This window comes from Triticum aestivum, chromosome 2A (assembly GCF_018294505.1).
Source record: "Triticum aestivum cultivar Chinese Spring chromosome 2A, IWGSC CS RefSeq v2.1, whole genome shotgun sequence".
Lineage (NCBI taxonomy): Eukaryota > Viridiplantae > Streptophyta > Magnoliopsida > Poales > Poaceae > Triticum > Triticum aestivum.
In genome coordinates, this window is record NC_057797.1 from 443,232,282 (window position 1) to 443,251,876 (window position 19,595).

At 43.6% G+C, this 19,595-nt stretch overlaps 2 protein-coding genes across 6 annotated transcripts; one reads left to right on the top strand and one right to left on the bottom strand.

The window, feature by feature from the left end:
* Positions 1-433: 433 nt before the first annotated feature.
* On the top strand, positions 434-3,005 carry LOC123185387 (probable ribonuclease P/MRP protein subunit POP5). Of its 5 annotated transcripts, none has more exons than XM_044597275.1 (4): positions 434-744; positions 1,704-1,910; positions 2,032-2,162; positions 2,632-3,005. In XM_044597275.1, the coding sequence occupies exons 2-4, from the start codon at positions 1,739-1,741 to the stop codon at positions 2,716-2,718; spliced, it is 390 nt and encodes a 129-aa protein (XP_044453210.1). In that variant the 5' UTR covers positions 434-744; positions 1,704-1,738; the 3' UTR covers positions 2,719-3,005. The 5 variants fall into 5 exon arrangements, with proteins under 5 accessions (XP_044453210.1, XP_044453208.1, XP_044453207.1 ...); XM_044597273.1 differs by having other exon boundaries at positions 440-744; positions 1,759-1,910; positions 2,032-2,169; XM_044597272.1 differs by having other exon boundaries at positions 440-625; positions 2,032-2,169.
* Positions 3,006-7,472: 4,467 nt separating this feature from the next.
* Positions 7,473-8,783, bottom strand: LOC123185389 (protein phosphatase 1 regulatory subunit INH3). Its single transcript, XM_044597276.1, has 2 exons — positions 8,287-8,783; positions 7,473-7,718 (listed from the first exon to the last, which is right to left on the bottom strand). Exon 1 carries the CDS (start codon positions 8,683-8,685, stop codon positions 8,302-8,304), a length of 384 nt encoding a protein of 127 aa, XP_044453211.1. The 5' UTR covers positions 8,686-8,783; the 3' UTR covers positions 7,473-7,718; positions 8,287-8,301.
* Positions 8,784-19,595: the final 10,812 nt, after the last annotated feature.

The window sequence follows — 19,595 nt, forward strand, 5'->3', positions numbered from 1 at the left end:
TTGACCGTATGCGTCATTAGATGTCAAAGTTCATCAAATTGTTATAAGCACAAGCATACGAGTGATAATATACACCAAATACATTCCATTCCGTCTCTCCTACCAAACAATAAAACGTAAACATTCCATTCCGTCTAATTGCTTCTACCAAACACGGGAACGGAACCGGCCCATTCTAGAGGAATGGAACCATTACATTCCGTCCCACTTGGTTCGTCAACTAAACACACCATTAGCAAACATATAGCACAGGTTAGATATGAACGAGTGGTACATTGAAATCTGCGACCAGTGAACATACGTTTACTTATTTTTAGGACAATATACGTTTACTTTTTGTGTGTGAGAGAGAGATTGACCCCGGGGTGCCAGTGCCTATTTACCTATCCTTTTTTTTAGGCTCTCCCATTTTACCTATCCTTTCTCACGCACTTTCAGCCCAGACTCTCCACCAATAGACGGCCCAGAGAGGGGAGCAGACAGGCGCGGCCTGCGGGCTGGGGGCGCGGTCCGGGTCCGGAACCTGGCTGCCTCCGCGCGCTGCGCCAGAGCGCCTCTGCTAGGACTACTGCTGCGCCGCCGCTCCGAGCGCTGGCCCCTCTCAACTCCGGCCCTGCTAAACTGCGTACGTTCCAGTGCTCCCCGCCTCTATTATACTGCTGCGCCGCCGCTCTGAGCGCCGGCCCCTCTCGACCCCGGCCCTCCGCTGCGCTACCCGCGATTCTGCGAGCTTGCCATCAACAGGTGATTTCCCCAAGACCCAACCCCAATCCCCATCAAGCACTAGCCTGGTCGTTTTTTCCCCTAACTATCGCAGCACTAGTCTAGTCTATCTAGGTGATTTCCCTGATTTGTCAAATTTTCTTTCTGAGGGCTTGCATTGATATATGTTCTTATCAATTCATGTTATAGAAATACTGTTTATTCAAGGTGTAGGTTCTTTCTGTAGGCCATGTAAAGCTCATATCAAACAGTGAAATCAATGATTTGATCTGGTAGTATCTTTTGTGTCCCTGCTCTATTAGATGTTTTCTTGGTCATGTTTAATCTACTTTGTTGGATCATCAAGTGTTGAAGTTCAAATTTGTTTCATGGAGCCATATTCCTTTAATCTGTTTATGCTTTGCCATGGAGTACTTTTTGTAATAGTTCTAACTTCTAGCTACTTGAATTTTGGCCTGGGACTTTCTCGAATCCTGGCTCCATGAATCTGCTAGTGTTATGTCGAGTTTCCACCGTCTGAGAATCTGATTATGAGAACGGAACATGATCCATTATAAAAGCCCATTGATTCATAGCAGCAAGTTAGGACTTAGCAGTGAGGAATGAGTGGACTTATCTATTAGATCAAATGCCTTTTTTATTTGGAATCGTAAATAGTCATTAGCCTTGACTGCATTTGTTTACCAGTCTCTATTAGATGGGTATGTTTTTTGAACACATGAAATCGTGGGTGGTGTTTTGTTTATGTGTATTGCCTAATGTAAATTATAGGTTTGCAAAACAGAAGAACAAGGGTGGTTCTTTGAATTTTTTTGAAACCTCAATACCCAAACGGAAAACTGTAGCGGTGTGTACTTTTGATGGTATAGTGGCGAAGATAACTCTTTTAATGACCTGGCTATGCTCCTTACTGCATTGGTTCTCTTAAAGAGGTGCCGTTGTTTGAATTTTGATCATCGTTCATCTTCATGAAAATCCAGGTTACGATAAGCAGGGGCACAAGTGGTTTTACACAATGGTTCATTTCAAGAACAGGTACATGGTGATGGAGGTCTTCATCGACGCTAGCAGAGGAGAGGCTGATCCTGTCATCCTCACCCAGTTCAACATAACCAAAGTGATCAGAGACAGCATCCAGCTCAATTTTGGGGAATGCGGCCTAGCTGCATCTCTTGGATCATTGCAAGGTGCTAATAATTTCTAAAGCATCTTTAATTCCTCTAGGTTGCATCATAAGTGTTTGGGGTGTGTTTTCCGGTTCTGTTTAGACTTGTAGAAGTACTTCTGATCTCTGGTCATCTTCTGCAGTGAAGTATGTAAATCCTGTGACGAAGCTTTGCGTAATCCGAGTGTCGCGTGAAGATCACCAGAAAGTGTGGGCTGCTATCACAATGGTGAAGAGCATTGGGAAGATCCCAGTATCGTTCAACCTCTTGGATGTGAGTGGTAAGTGGATAATTGATGTCTTTGTTCTTTTCCTTTTAACAATTGGTTTGTTGCACCATGAGTCTATTTAACAATCTGCTTCTTAGTACTTCTGAGTGTAAGGTAAAGTTCAGTTAGCAATCACATGACCTCCTTTCTAGTTTTTGTGCATGCATGTGTTTTTTGAGTTTGTTGAAACTAATTCTCTCACCGAGACCCCGAGACTTGGTTTTGATGTATTCCCTGCACAAGCTTTGGCCTGATGATGTATGTTTTTCCATGTATAGAGCCCAGACTTAGGTTCTGAGTGTTTTGTCTCTGCGCAAACTTTGGCCTGATGATGCTACTCCATGTATAGTTTTGATGCTCATCCTCATATCCTTGGATGTACTAGTTATTTTACTGCCATGCCTAACAGAAAGGAATGTTTTGGTAGGCCAACTGTGGCAGTTCAGAGCTGACCATCAATCTCCTCCTATCCAGGAAGTATCAGGGCCTGCAAGAAAGCAGCGCTGGAGTGCGAAGAAGCGAAGTTTGAGCAGTACAAGCTGGCTGCTGGTGACCGTATGACGCAGGAGATTATCGAATCCATGCAGAGTTGCTTTGCCAAACTTAAAGGATTAGATAGTTAGTAAGTTAACGTTTGTTCCGTGCCAGCAGTCTGGAAAAAGAACTCATAATAATCTAGACAAACGACATTGTTGCCGCTCTGTCCAAGTGTGCAACACCGCATCCATGCGCCAAAAAGGCCTACTCTAGAGAGAGCTTAGGGAAAACGATGTTCTTGTGGAAGAAATGTTGTGTGACTAATCATGTAGCATCCGGTATGGCGAAAAAGAATGATGCAGTTTAGCCAACGTTTTCCTGTTTCTTTTCGAAAAGGGGGGCTTTAAAAGGTTTAAGCATTATACCCGGCCTCTGCACAACTAAGATGCACATAGACAAATAAAATCCTCTCGCACAAAAGAAAAATAAAAATGCGAAATACTAAGAAATATGTAGAGTCTATATAACGGCTAACGCGGAGGTGGGCCAATCCTAAGACCATGCTGCCACTCATGTTGGCTAAAAATATCCCTCGTCGTATCCTCCAATCGTGTACACACCTCCGTAAACAGGTCTCGATTCTCCACGCGTTGTAGAGAGGAACATAAACAGAGTCCCGGTACATCTGTAGATAACCTGCATCAGAGAAGTGCTTTTATTATTAAAAACCTTATCATTTCTACATAGCCAAAGCGACCAAATAACGGCAAGCGCTCACACCCTAAGAAGAGTTCTAAACCTGTGATCAATCTCATGTAACCAGTTGCCAAATACATTAGCAACAATACAAGGAGGATACAAGCCAGAAACTATTTGGATGACTGACCATATAGGACGAGCTAATTTGCATTGAAAGAACAAGTGTTTTATTGTCTCATCATGATGACAAAAGACACATTGCGGACTTCCATACCAATTTCTCTTAATAAGGTTATCTTTAGTAAGAATGACTCCGCGACGAAGATACCATGCAAAGATTTTATTCTTCAGAGGTATCTTCATCTTCCGGATCTTCTTGTTATTATCAACTGGCACATCAGACTGGATTAATGCTCTATACATAGACTCCACTAAGAATTGATCATTCCCATGTAGGTTCCATCGAAATATATCAGACCCATGTGACAATTGCACCGTGGACAACCGATGTAGCAGGATGTACCACGATTGGAATCTGGGTCCAATTAAATCTCTTCTGAATGCCACATTTGGTGGAAATGATTGCATTACCGTGGCGATAATATCACCCTTGTGACGCACAATGTTGTATAGAGCCGGATATTGTTCCTGGAGTGTGGCATTCCCTAGCCACTTGTCCTCCCAGAATCTAATTTTCGAGCCGTCCTTAATCGAAAAGGATTCATAAGAGAAGAAATATTTCTTCGTGGCCATTAGACCCGCCCAAAAGTGAGAATCTCCGGGCTTCTAGTATACTTGGGATACCGCCTTGGAACCCATATATTTCCTTCTCGGAAGGGTTTGCCATACACCATCTTCGGTCAGTAATTTAAACAGCCATTTGCCAAGAAGGGCCCTATTCTTAACCTCAAGGTCATGAATGCCCAACCAGCCTTGGTCTTTGGGACGGCAGACCACACTCCATTTAGCTAGTCTATATTTCTTTCTCTCGCTATCTCCTTGCCAAAAGAATCTTGATTGAAAATAGTCCAATCTATGTAAAACTCCTTTCGGCAACTGGAAGAAGGAGATCATATATAGTACCATGTTATTTAGTACTAAATTTATGAGGACCAATCTTCCACCAAGAGACAACAATTTACCTTTCCAACTGCTAAGCCTTTTTTACAGTCTCTCCTCGACGTGTTTCCATTCAGCATTTGTGAGTCTCCGATAATGTATCAGTATCCCTAAATATGTGATTGGAAACTAACCCAACCCGCATCCGAACAGTTCAGCGTACAGGTGGGCCTAATCTTGAGGCTTGTCAAAACAAAACAATTCACTTTTATGAAAATTGCTCTTAAGACCCGAGAGTTGCTCGAATGCTGATAAAATTAATTTCAGATTTCTCGCTTTCTCAAGGTCAAGATCCATGAAGAGAATTGTATCGTCAGCGTATTGAAATATAGAGAGACCACCATCAACTATATGATTTACTACCCCATCAAATTGACCATCAACCTTCGCACGCTCAATTATGACCGCTAGCATATCCGCCATTATATTGAATAGCATGGGCGATACCGAGTCACCTTGTCGCAATCCCTTCTTTGTTTGAAAATAATGTCCAACATCATCATTGACCTTAATGGCAACACTACCTCCAGAAACAAAGCTATGGATCATAGCACGCCACTCTGCAGAAAATCCTTTCATTCTGAGAGTCTGTTGAAGAAAGGGCCATTTGACTTTGTCATAACCTTTTTTAAAGTCTATTTTGAGTACCACCCCATTCAACTTTTTCCGATGTAATCCATGGACTGTTTCATGAAGGATAACAACTTCATCAAGATGTGTCTACCTTGCATAAATGCAGTCTGTGAATGACGAATCACGTGTTCAGCAACCGAATTTAGCCTAATAGTCGCAACCTTCATGAATATTTTAAAACTAACATTAAGGAGGCAAATAGGTCTATATTGTTGTATCCTTTCAGCCTCATTAACCTTAGGTAATAAAATAATCTCGTCGAAGTTTAAGCGAAACAATTCTAATTGGCTAGCATGTAGGTGGCTAAACAAAAGTAGAAGATCCGGTTTGATGACTCCCAAAAGTTCTGATAGAACTCAGCGGAAAAACCATCCGGTCCCGGGGCTTTGTTATGCTTCATTAGGAAAACCACCTTTCTAATTTCTTTCTCGGAGTATGTGGCTGTTAGAAGGCCGTTTTCCTTATCAGAGACCTACGGGATGTTATCTGTTCGAGACTCATCTATCGAGAAGTTTCCTTCCTCTAGGGCTCCGAACAATTTTTTTATAATAATTAGTGATATAAGATTTAAGTTGCTCATGCTCCTCAATCGTGCCCTCGTCCTGTTGTAAGGAATGAATAATTTTTTTCCGGTGTCTGCCATTGGCGACTCCATGGAAATTTCTACTATTCGAATCACCTTTCAAGATAAATTGAGAGTTAGAATGTTGGTACCATTTGAGTTCTCTTCACACAGCAACCTATCTATCTGTGCATTCGAATGACTCTTGATCTCAATTTCATGCTCAGATAGAGGTCTAACCTCTGCCAAAGCTTCTAACTCATCAATGATAGATGAAAGACGAAGCTTCTCTTTTTTGAGTATACCCACCGTATGCCTAGCCCAACCACCAAGAAATTTGCGTAATGCATGCATTTTGTTATTCCATTTGTGAGTTGGGGTATGCCCGGCCACCGGTTTCTCCCACACCTCCTTGACCATGTCATGGAAGCCATCCCAAAGCAACCACCCAAGTTCAAACTTGAACTTGCCTCTATGATGGTCGTGGCAAACCGGTAGTTAAGAGACTGGGTGCGTCGTCTGATATAGCCTCAATACGAGGTAAAGCACGAACAGACACCAATGGAAATTTAGTTTTCCTGTTTCTGTAAGCTGATACACTTTATCAAGCGTTTTCATGTTTGTTGAATCTGATGTTCACGCTCTGGAACAAGAGCATATGCTCCATTATAGTTCCACTGATGAAAAAGAGAAACTGAGCGGTACAATGTTCTCCAAGGAGGCAAAGCGAGAATAAATTTTTGCTAGGTCAATAAATATAGTACTAGTACTAGTAAACAGAAATCCCACAGGTTAACCAGCTAGCATTTGCTGCAGTGCAATCTATTTTCATTTCTCATTGCTCTCCGCCACCTAGCTTCAATAAGACTGGGGATACATCCTAGCACATCACCACTGATAAACTACTTCCTCCGTTTTTATTTACTCTGCATATTAAAGTTAATTGAAGTCAAACTTCGTAAAGTTTGACCAAGTTTGTAGAAAACAATAGACATTTATCATAATAAATCTATACGATGTGAAAGTACATTCAATAATAAATCTAATGTTGTTGATTTGTTATTGTATATCTTAATATTTTTGTTTATAAACTTGGTCAAAGTTTGTAAAGCTTGACTTTGACCAAAGCTAATATGCGAACTAAATAAAAACAGAGGGAGTACAAAACAAATTTTGCAAGAGGGAAAGAAAGGCAGAGGGAATGGAAGGAAACATAGTTCGGTTGGTGTTTTCAAACCCACAATAATGCGAACTTATTAATTGTTATCTTACCTGATCAATTCAGTACCTTCATATTAATACTAGATAAGAGCAAAACCATGAATCGGAGCTGATCCACAACGGCTGAGGGCAAGAAAAGCTGAAGCAACAATCTGGCACGTCCTTTTAACCGACTCAAACATAAATCCATGTTTACCATAAATACTAGTATCTGTTTCTGTGTAATAAACAAGTCGAGTTTTCAGCTTCAAATTCAACTTTAAAGAAAAAAGACCTACCAGGACTCGAACGCTGGTGGGCAGCGAGCTCACCTGCTCAGCTAGCCACCCGAGCGACACTCAGTCCTCAATTCAACTTCAAAATTTATATGACAAAATTGACAAGCAACTTCACATTCAAAGCATTACTAGAATACCATACGTTGATTTTGGATGACAGGAACATTCAACAGAAAAGTCACGAACGTTACATGTATCCTGATTATCAGGGCATGTTACAACTGAGACAGGCCAATAAAGCATCTCATAAGACAAGCAACCATCACTTTAGAAACACACAACATGGCGCTATTCCAGCCACAAGGATAATGAGGTGCCAAAAAGAATATTCAAGAACATCCTGACAATTTTTGAACTCACCGAATCGCGACAGTGATAACAGGTGTTTCATTTATACATCTTATAACATTAGTTTGCATGTAAGCAACAGTACAGTTTGATATAGAAGGTGCATCCTCTTGCAAGTTTGAGGATATGGTAAAACTAGCTTTTCACCTAAAGTTCTTGGCACACAGAAGCAATGTTTCCCTTGACGACATCAAGCGTAGACAAGGAGGCCCATCAGAAGTTGCCTGCGGATAACACCAGACATAGCCTAATCAGCAAATTGTGTGGCATGGTTTGCAGTTCTAGTTGCAGGTTTATGATCATGGAAGCTACATATACTCTATATTACTCCCTCCGTTCCTAAATATAAGTCTTTTTAGACATTTCAAATGGAATACAATATACAGATGTATGTAGACATATTTTAGAGTGTAGATTCACTCATTTTGCTCCGTATGTAGTCATTTGGTGGAATCTCTAGAAAGACTTATACGAGTATTTGGGAACGGAGGGAGTAGAACACACCGGAGCAGTGTGCTTTAGCTCCCTATTATGGACAATCATCCTTACAGGTATACAAAGCCTGAGATCAAATAAATACTTCTGGAGTCTAGACACAAAATAACGAGGAGCCTTGATGTTTCGATTTGCTAAATGAATGCCATAACTGATCCTCCAATTTGTCTGTTGATTATACTACCTTGCAACAGTATTTTTCCGAGAATGATCATAGATTGGGAACTCCCAAACATCTAATCTCAAAATCAACCACAACAAATCGACCAACAAGCATCAACGATCCCCAAATCATACCTATCGAACCGGAGCTCAGTGGTGGTGTCTGTGGCCGTGGTCATGGCCGTGGGAGGAGGAAGAGCAGCCGCCCTTGCCGCCGCTGGTCCCCTCCCCGGCGTCCCCATGCGGATTCCGGCGGCCGCCGTCCGCCTCGTCGTCGCTGCAGTCCTCGTCGAAGGGCACCTCCTTGTGGAAGATGCAGCACTTTTTGGAGCTCTTGCGGCCGAGGGACTCGTTGTCGACGGTCCCCTCCTTCCAGGACACCTTCTTCTTCGCCCGCCGCTTCAGCCGCAGGACCACCGTCTCCGGCGGCGGCGGAGCGGCCGCGGGGGCGGAGGAGGAAGGGGAGGGGTCGATCGTCACGGTCACGGATCCGGATGACGACGACGACGACGGAGGCGGCCCGCGGGTAGCCATAGCGATCTGCGATTTCTCCTCGTTTCCTTACTCTCTCGCTTGTCTAAACTTCCCCCCCTTTCGTTTCCCTTGGGATTTTTTTTTTCGTTCATGGTTTGCGGTGCCCCCTTGGGAAATTGGAACGATGGAAGTCCGGGCGTAGAACACACTTTTTTTTTTCCTTTTGAGGGCGTAGAGCACATTTGTCTCCCATTTGATTATACTGTACCAGTTCGCCACGTTTCTGTCAGAAATTCCAACTTAAAACTGCACGAGTATTAACAAAAAAAATAAGGTTCGGAAATTCAATTTGGCTTCCGAGAGCACGTGCTCCCCGGCCCAAAATTAATTTTTGAAATGTTAAAAAAAATCAAGGCAACATTTTTATTTGTTGTTAGTCACATCCAAATGCTACCTGTAAATTTTGAGGCAAAAAGATTAAGCATTTTGGCATGTGTAAAAAAAACACCAAATGCTAAAATATTATCCCAAATTTGTTTTTTTCATCGACGAAACACTGCTATTCGGTTTTACATGAAAATTGTCAAACATACTTGTTGTTTAGAGATAGAAGTAAGAATGAATCAACCGCATCAATTCCATTGATAGTCACATCTTATATACTCCCTCCGGTTCTTTTTACTCTGCACATTGGATTTGCCGAAAGTCAAACTTAGCTAAGTTTGACCAAATTTATATTAGAAATTATTAGCATCTATAATATCTAATAAATATAATATGAAAATATATTCCGAGATGAATCTAATGATGTTGGTGTTGTTATGTAAATGTCAATAATTTTTTATACAAACTTGGTCAAAGTTGGATGAGATTGACTTCAAACAAATCTAATATGCAGAGTAAAAAGGACCGGAGGGAGTACAAGGGGAGAAGACGCATTGCAAGGGACGCGCCCGAGAGTGGGATGTGTGAAAACGCCGTGACGGCCGCCGAACTGGTAACCGTACGTGCGCTATGTACAAGCGAGGATTAACCTCAATTACATAAATAATTTAATCCTAACACTCCCCCTAATCCTTGCTTATCCTTGTGACTGATCATCTCTGAAATTATCCCCTTCAAAAACCCTGCGGGAAAATTTAAGAAGAAATATACAATATGCCATAAAAAACTTCTTCCAAAAACCCAGTGGAAAAATAAAAAGAAAATGGCACATTACAATGTTTGTATTACTATTGCCTCATTAAAAATCTTCTATGAGAAACCATATAGGAAAAACTCATAAAGAAAAAAAGTGCAATATCAAAAATCCAGAGATTCCGAACAGGTTGTTGTTCAGGAGTACACTCCCCCTGAACCTTGCAAATAACAAAGTCATCTCATATCAATTCCAACAACATATTTCTGGAATGAAGAACTTGGTAAACACTTTGTGAATAAATCATCAAAATTATAGCGTGACTTCATTTGCAAGTTATTTATCTTCCACCTATCTTCAGCTCATGTGGAATAGAATACTTTTGGAGCCATACATATTCTAATGTTACTCTTTATAACCTTTCTGCATCTAGTAATACAAAGAACATTATCTTCGTAGATAATGGTGGGTGATTCCTACCAATCAACCCTACCTGAACTTTCAACAAAGTTAATCATTCTGAGAAGTCACATACATCTACGTGATGCTTCATACAAATCGATGATTTCAGAATGACTAGTGGATGCAGCCACTAAAGTTTGTCTTCTCGACTTCCAAGAGAAGGTCACGCCTCCATTCAAGGAGACAAAAACCAGTCTATGATCTAGGATTATGGGGATGAAATATATACCCAGCATCACAATATCCAACCATGGTCATATCTTAATTTTTTTTCATAGAACAAACCAAGATCTATGGTGTCTAGAAGATATCTAAAAATATTCTTCACACCAACCCAATGCCATTTAATCAGTGATGCATTGTATTTAGCCAATAAAGTCACTGCTAATGATATACCAGGCCTGGTGCAGTTTGCTAGATACACCAGTGCTCTTATTGCACAGTGATACGGAAATTCACGTCCGAATATCTCTTCATCACTGCCATTAGGCCTTAATGTGTCCTTATCTCTAGTAATCCAGAGATCTCAAAACCATAGTTCTTTAATGGATATGACTTATCCATGTTGAACTTTCAACAATCTTTTGGATACATGTAGACTGATGAATAAGTATTCCTGAAGGAATACGCTCAAGTTCCAAACTCAACCAAAGTTTGGTCTCAACCAAATCTTACATCTTAAACTCTGTCATAAGATGATTTGCTTGTCTCATGTATTTCTTGTGTAGTTCCAATGATATTCAGATCATCAACATACACATAAACTATACAAATCCTTCTTTGGATTCCTTGATGAGTATACATGAGCAACTATCATTGTTTGAGTAATCCTTCTAACAAAGGAACTCACTCAGTCGGTTATACCACATCCTTGCTGACTTCAAGTCATAAAATGACCTTTGAAGATTCCACAATACATGTTGTGAATAAATTCAGAATCTTAATTCCATCAAGAATTATCATAGAGACATCTGAATCAAGTGACTAATACAACTATGCAGTCACAACATCCATCAGTTTGATAAACAAATTCATTATTCACTGCCAGTGATATTAAATATCGGAACGTTATTCCACTCACAACAGAAGAACATGTTTCATCTTAAACGATGAAGGGTCTCTGCGTGAACCCATGTGCTACAAGCCTCGCTTCATGTCTCACCACCTCTTGGTTTTCATTTCTCATGAAAAAAAACCATTTGCTCCCCCGGGGAACAAATTCAGAGGAGTGGGTATTACTGATCAGGTCAATACCCCCTCTTCTTGAGAGCGAGTGCATCCTCAATTGCTGCCTTCCTTTGGATCAACTAAAGCGTTTTAGACACTCAACCATGCATGGAATTTGGTTCTAGATCCAATCCAATGTCTTTCGCAATTCACGAGGATAAATAAATATCGACATAATGTAGTCTTTATTATATGATTCTCCCGAATCCATATCCAGAGTGGAGATTTCATCATTACCTTTTGACTCTTTGTGATTTCCCACAACAATTGAGTCAAGGCCTTCCGATGTCCCAGCACAAACATTTGTGTGCACACTCGTGCTGGGTCTTGGATGTGTCCAACATCCTTCAGGGTGTCTTTCAACCCTTGGTTGAATATCAACATGAAGTTGACCTGTAATTACTGTTTGAGGATTCCTCATTCCCCTTGGACGCTTCCATGAAGCCTTGTCCTCTTGTGTCTAGATTCCTCCCCCTCTTCGGTGGCCGAGTGGACCTATGGGTCACATCCACTCTTTCTGACACATTCACTATGGGAACATTTTACTTTGTGACACCTATAAACTTAGTAAATGCAACCGGCAGATTATTTGCGATACTTTGCAAATTGATAATCTTCTGAACCTCCAGTTTAGACTCATTCGTACGTGGACCTCAGGACTAGATGTCTATTCACATCTCAATCTATTTTCTGGCATTCAATGTGGTCCATATCCCCCCTAATGCCGAAAAATGTCCTGATCAAAATACAATCATCGTACCAGGCCATAAACAAGTCCCCTTCTTAGGACTACAGGTACTTTATGATTGATGGAGAATTATACCTCACATAGATCCCCAATTTCTATGAGGGCCCATATATGTAAGCTGCGGTGGTGAAATCGGTATGTATACCACACAACCGAATTATCGCAGATGGGAAATACTTACTCATTTCCACGTACTAACTGCAACAGGGAGACCATATAATATGCAGTTCGTCGAATTTTTATATGCAGTACGTAAAACTACAATGTCCCCAACTAGATGTTGGGAGATTACAATTCTGTAGGAGCAATCTTGCTATCAACTTATCCTCTTGACAAGTGATTCCGCAAGACCAATCTGGGTATGTACACAAAGTACCAATAGGCTCCACAGTTATGCCTCAATATAGGCAGTAATCATCAAATGCTCACGAACTAAATTTCGTAGCATTGTCCATTCTGATGGATTTTATCCCGTGCTAGGATTGATTTGCTCTCAAATTAATGATCTGAGCAATCAACTATGCAAAAGCATGGTCCCTTTATAATAAGACACACATTGGACCATCTCACTGATGCATCCAAGAACACTATAAAATATGTGAATATCCCATATAACAGTTGAATTGGATCACATATATATCTCCTATCCAAGGAAATCTAGTGGCCCATCCTCTTTCATGAGATAAGATGGCCTTGTGATCAGTTTCCTGGTTTGGACACATCGTGCATACACAATTCAATGAATTTAGAAAATTCACACGGTTAGATTTGTGTCCAATTGGACCATCAATAATTTTCTCATCATCACAATACTAGGGAGACCCAGGCAATGTTGCCATATCTTGAACTTATCAAGATTCTAAAAAATTATATTATACGCCAAATGCGTATCTAATTTAATGTATGTATAGTACAATCCAAAAGATAGAGAAGACATTTAGTTTAGGATTTTATTCAAAACCCTTTTGCTGAGTCATGAGTAGGCTTCCAACCTCACTCGCTTTATGTGTTTCAACATAGAAACCATTGCGGATATCCTTAAAACTCAACAAGGTATGAGTAGAATCTAGATACATCAATGCACCCATGATTACCATGTAGTACCCATAGGGAGTGTAACTGTGGCTTGACCAGAACCAACAATTACCGTATCACGACCACAATTTTCATGACACTTCCATTACTCTTATCAAGAGCTTGCAATGGAAACACTTATTCTCCCAAAATATCGTGTTAGTAGACCCAGTTTCCACTTAACACATTTCCTTCTCAATTGGATTATTTCGTTAAGTTTCTAAAGAGAAAGAAACCAACTTCAACATATGATTGAACTCATATGGACATAATACATACACCATAAACTATATATGTTAGAGGACATACCACAAGCATCATGTCTGATGACATAGCTATCATATTATGTTGATGGACATAATTCATTTTACAGCATGTAATATGTCTATAGACATCATTACAGTGCTTGACAAAAGAGATTGAATCCGGTCTCCATATATGTCAATAAAATTGAAGTCCACTAACATGTCATCGATACTCAATAGTGGACCTTCCTTTTGCTGAGTATGATCCTAGTTGCCCGTGTTCCCAGGAACATCTGGGAACTTTCAACCATTGGAAAATCATTGTTATTGCAAGTGAAGTGAGATTCACGCTTGTTCCCATGGGCCTCTTGCCCTTAGCCAATTAATGGATGTACAAATCCACCAAATGCATGGAAGTATCACATTTCCTTGCATTGTGAGTCGTATAACCACATGTGTAGCGACCGAGGCTACTGACCTTGTCATTCTCCAAGAAATGACTTTTGCCCTTTTGTGCTCCATTCATATTCTGCTTCTCATCATGTCTTCACTTTCCTTCACCATTGACAAAACAATTCAGTCAAAATCCTCATAAAAGGATTAAAAGTGGAACACATTTCATCGATGAGATTGGCATCTGAAACCGCACTATTGCAGAATCTCAACTCTCGGTTGATTTTGTGCACATTAGAGTTGTATGTTGTCACTGACTCAAATTCATGGAATCGGACGAGCATCCATTTCCTATGCACTTCAAGCATCATCATCACCATATATTGATCACATTGCTCCTCAAAAGAGCTCTAGGGTACCAGATACCCTATTATTATAGATCATGGTGCAGTGAAGTGCAATGTAACATACTTTGCTATAGTGACTATAGCCGGAGTCCCTGAGCGGGTGTGGTTATGTGGGAACTGAGATTCCGGGCCGCCAAGTTAATCTTGACATTCATTGCCTAGATTTGATTATTGAAGCCATCAATGGCAAACACAGGAAAACAGTTTCTTGGATATGTCCAACCTATCCTGCATGAAATCATCATGCTTATTAATTTACTCCTAGGTAAATTCTCAACATATAGTGATTATAAATTCGCCTAATCTCATATGTTGATATGGTAATGCGCTTTATAATACAGTAAATATATCAAATAAATTACTGTAAAAACACATAGTAACAAAAACTGCATAGCTAGCAGCTATAGCAGAAAAGAATAATGAGGTAAACAAAACGGTCAAGGACCGAGTCTGCATACCCCAAACGAGTGGGCATACGCCACTTTTTTTGCATTTTCATTTTTTTTCTTTTATTCATGGGCCTGTCTAGTCCACTCGAGCGGCTGTGGATGTGAGCGGTTAGGGATTCTATCCAACCGCCACCATGATACGATCCTCCCGATCGAGCCACCGCACAGATCGGGCGCCAGCGCTTGCGAGTTGTCGGCGTTGCCATACCGCCACACGCCGCCGACGCGACACTGCTGCAGCCCGTTTTTCCAACGATGTTTGTTCACCGTGCGGCCAGCAATTTATGCCTTGCCGTCACACTGTTCGGTGCGCTGCCGACGACGCCGTGCCCTGCCGGCATCCATTTCTGCCGATGACGCATCTTTGTGCGTCACCGCACATTTTGTACTCACCACGTGCGCCGTGCCACGCAGCCAGCCATGGTGTCGCATCGCCTTGCCGTTGTATCTCTCAACCCACAGCCACTCCCAGTCGCGTGCGCCACCGTCGTCCTGCGCAGCCGCGCCGAGCCTTGCCATCGGTTCATGAAACGCCGCAGCGTCCGGCCATCGCATCGCGTAACCGCTTGTCTTGCAGTACGCGTGCACTATCCATGTTGTCGCCATGCCGAGCACTGGCCATTGACGTTGAGAGCCTCGTCAAGAGGCCGCGTTCGCAGCCGCCTCCTCGCCTTGCACCTAGTGAGCGCCTCCCCGACTTGTCGTTCCATCGCGAGGTCACGCACGCGTCTCCAACCATCGGTGATGCCGAGAACGACGACCGGGCGATGGTGCTTCCTTTCTTCCCGTGTATACGCTCGGACAAATCGATTTTTTGCATGAGTGCATGAACATACAAGAGAAACAATCAATTGTTAAACGGGCAATTGTTAGTCATGAGATGATCAGATTGAATATGATAACTCCAGATCCATGCATGCTCCCGTGGCCGTGGGCAGCCTGGTGCGCCTCGCGTCCAGTGCCGATGGAGAGGCACTTCTTGTCCGTTCCACATCGCACAATAACGCTCCGCCACGCCGTTGGTCGATGCGGCGCCGCCGCACCCGGTAGTCTTGCCGTTGTTGCACAGGATGACTCCGTTGGAACAAGGCGGTAGCCGAACGAATCGCTGCTCAGCGCCGTTCGCTGAGTGGCAGTTGCCCTTGCGCCGGGAGCCCGGGAGGCCTTGCCGCCAGGGTCGCGCACCGCATCGGTCGTCGCCCTGTTCCGCGCTGGGGCCGAGCCGCCGAGGGCCTTCCTCGCCGAGACCTAGACCAGGGCCGCCGGGGATCGACGGGGTCTGCGTGCGCCAGCGCCGCCAGCCTTCTCTTTTCTTTGTGGCCTAATCGCTCTCTGTTAGGGCAAAATGCTGATAACGTGTTTAGAGACAGAAGTAAGAATGAATCAACCGCATCAATTCCATTGATAGTCACATCTTATATATAGGGGAGAAGACGCATTGCAAGGGACGCGCCCGAGAGTGGGATGTGTGGAAACGCCGTGACGGCCGCCGAACCGGTAACCATACGTGCGGTATGTACAAGCGAGGATTAACCTCAATTACATAAATAATTTAATCCTAACACTTGCGACACTACCACTAACATGCATAAAAAGATCAGTTTTTTTAAAAACATTTAATATATGTTTTTTGCATTACTGTTCACCTAGAAGCATGTGCTTCCGAGAGCCAAAATGCTCAAAAAAAGATACCTTTTTTTTAATGTAACACAATAAAACTCCCTCCAATTCTTCTTACTTCACATATAATCTTTAGAGTCGTAATATTATTGGTGTTCTCGGCAAGGCCCATCTCTCCTAATTGCGATCTAAAGTATTCTGGTGAAACCATAGATCCCGTAAGCTTATGTACTGTATTCAAGTGACTGGGAGACTTCATGTCCACTACATTTTTTTATATTCTTCTCGTTAGCCTCGATTACCCGAGAATCTTACACCGCTTCTACATCGAAGTATACCTGGCCATCCGTCGGGCCAGGTTGGGCTTCGGGCCGAGCTTCGGGACGGGCCTAACAAAGCCCGAAACAGAAAACCTAGGCCCGAGCCTGGCCCAAGGCGGCCGTCGGGCCTAGTTTCCAGGCCCAAACCCGGCCAGTCAGTGAAAAAGTCCGCCGGGCCTCAGATCAAGCCTCTTCCCTAAAACGCAAGTATGGCAAGCCTGGGGCCCGGCCCGATGTGTCCTTCGGGCTCAAAACTTAGGCCTGGGCCCGGCCCTGTGTGTCCTTCGGACTCAAAACTTAGGCCCAGGCCCGGCCTGGCGTGTCCTTCGGGCTTAAAACTTAGGCCCAGGCCTGGCCCATGGGCAAGATCGGGCCAGGTCGAGTCTGGTATCCCATGGCCAGGTATACACCGACGACACACTTGGTGGGTGTCGGTGCCAAAACCGGCGGATCTCGGGTAGGGGATCCCAAACTGTGCGTCTAAGGCGGATGGCAACAGGAGGCAGGGGACACGATGTTTACCCAGGTTCGGGCCCTCTTGATGGAGGTAATACCCTACGTCATGCTTGATTGTTCTTGATGATATGAGTATTATAAGAGTTGATCTACCGCGAGATCAGAGATGCTAAACCCTAGAAGCTAGCCTATGGTATGATTGTATGTTGTTCTACGGACTAAAACCCTCTGGTTTATATAGACACCGGAGAGGGCTAGGGTTACACAAGGTCGGTTACAAAGGAGGAGATGTACATATCCGTATTGCCTAGCTTGCCTTCCACGCCAAGTAGGGTCCCATCCGGACACGAGACGAAGTCTTCAATCTTGTATCTTCATAGTCCAACAGTCCGACCAAAGGATATAGTCCGGCTGTCCGGAGACCCCCTAATCCAGGACTCCCTCAGTAGCCCCTGAACCAGTCTTCAATGACGATGAGTCCGACACGCAGTATTGTGTTCGGCATTGCAAGGCGGGTCCCCCCCCCCCCCCCCGAATACACCATGGAAGAGTTTGAAATACAAGGATAGTGTCCGACCCTGCAAAATAGGTTCCACATACCACCGTAGGGAGAATAATATTTCCACAAATCTAATCTGCTGACATGTTTTGATAGCATGATATCACGTCACGGCCCGGTCATTATTTGAACCGTTTTTCTTAACCAGCTCCGCACATAAAGCGAGGTGGTTTCCTTGACACGTCTTGTCAAAGAAGAGATCGTGTCCCCCTTATCACGAGATTCTCATTAATATAAACGTGGGTAACCCAACCGTGCTTGCTGGTATGACTCCTAGATCTTAGGTAAGTCTCAAACGGCCATGAGGAGGACGCCTGATATTCACCCTCTTTATAAAGGGGACAAAGATTTTTCTTTTTTTCCTCCCGCGCTCAATCGAATCCTTCCCCGCCTCGAGTTCTAACACCCAAAGCTCAGGTCAGGTGCTTCGGACCTTCAACTATGTACGGATCCAACCTTCAAGGTCGGTGGATGCCTTCCTCCATCACAGAGCAGGACATCAAGAAGTTGAGAGAGGCCAGGTATCTGACTGCTGAAATTTCGCATAGGCTGCCCGCCCGAGGGCAGGTCGTCCCTACTCCCGAACCCAACGAGAGCGTTGTGTTCATCTCCCACTTCCTCCGAGGACTAGGCCTCGCTCTGGATCCCTTTATTAGGGGTCTCATGTTCTATTACGGGCTGGATTTTCATGATCTGGCCCCGGATTCCCTTCTTCACGTCTCGTCATTTATTGTCATATATGAGGCCTTCCTCCGCATTACCCCTCACTCCGGCCTATGGCTCAAGACCTTCGATGTGAAGCCGAAGATGATCGAGGGGCAGCATGCAGCGTGCGGAGGTGCTTTAATAAGCAAAATTGCTGACGCTCCATGGCCACAGAGTTCCTTTCCAGAGGTGTCCGGATTGTGGCAGCCGGAGTGGTTTTACGTCACAGCTCCCCGAAGTGCCAAGTGGGTAGCTGTCCCCACCTTTCGCTCGGGCCCTTCACCACAGCTGATGTCATGGGTCAGCAGGGGGCTGAGCTGGGGTCCAACAAAGGACGTGCCAATACTGCAGAGCTGCCTCCAAGATCTCTTTGAGAGAGATTTCAGTCTGGTTATGGTAATGCAAGTTATGCCAGTTCGTCGAATCCAGCCTTGCAAACGCCGACCCTCCGCATGTGGGAGTTCAACCCGGAAGGACCGCGTGCTATTCAACATTTCCTCGGCATGACGCGTGAAGAGATGTACAAATCGTTCTTCGGACCTCAAATAGAGTGTCCGGACACCACCGAGGATGTGGGCCTGAGCTGCAACCGCCCCGCTGCCCAAGTAAGTAATCCCATGCCGAACCTGTTGTCCTTTTATTCATCATGACATCATTCTAAAGAGCCGCCTTTTGACCAGGACTAGATTACAAAGGCGATGATGATCAGGTGTTCGGCCCCCCTTCTCGAGGGCTTGGACAATCCGGTACTGGACAAGATGCTCGAGCCGGCGCCTTATCCAATGTCCTCAAAGGAAGATGATGGGGGGAATAAAGAGGGCGAAAGTGGGCCTCACTCGCTACTTATTCCAACCGGGGGAATGAGAACCTCCGCGAGGGAGGACAATCAAAGGGAGGAATCTGACATTCTCTCCCCCCGGGGAAGGAAGAGGACTACCTCTGAAGATCTGGAAACTAAGGTTTCCAAACGGGAAAATAAATCTTCATCAGAGGGTCCTACCTCGGAGGGTTTTCTTGCCGCACAATGTCCGCGCGGGGATCAGCCCTCTACCAAGGTGTAAGTAATCGAAAAGTACTTAATAGTGCAAACATCCTACCTTACTTCTGAAGACAATAACCGATACTTATAAATTGTAGTCCGAATCGTAGCCCTTCTCGACAGAGTTC

Bases quoted from the DNA above. Each gene is read 5' to 3' on its own strand.
- LOC123185389 (XM_044597276.1), bottom strand. From the start codon at position 8,685: ATGGCTACCCGCGGGCCGCCTCCGTCGTCGTCGTCGTCATCCGGATCC.
- LOC123185387 (XM_044597272.1), top strand. From the start codon at position 1,739: ATGGTTCATTTCAAGAACAGGTACATGGTGATGGAGGTCTTCATCGAC. The intron at 1,911-2,031 runs GTGCTAATAATT...CATCTTCTGCAG, and splicing joins ATCTCTTGGATCATTGCAAG to TGAAGTATGTAAATCCTGTG. The intron at 2,170-2,631 runs GTAAGTGGATAA...CCTCCTATCCAG, and splicing joins CAACCTCTTGGATGTGAGTG to GAAGTATCAGGGCCTGCAAG.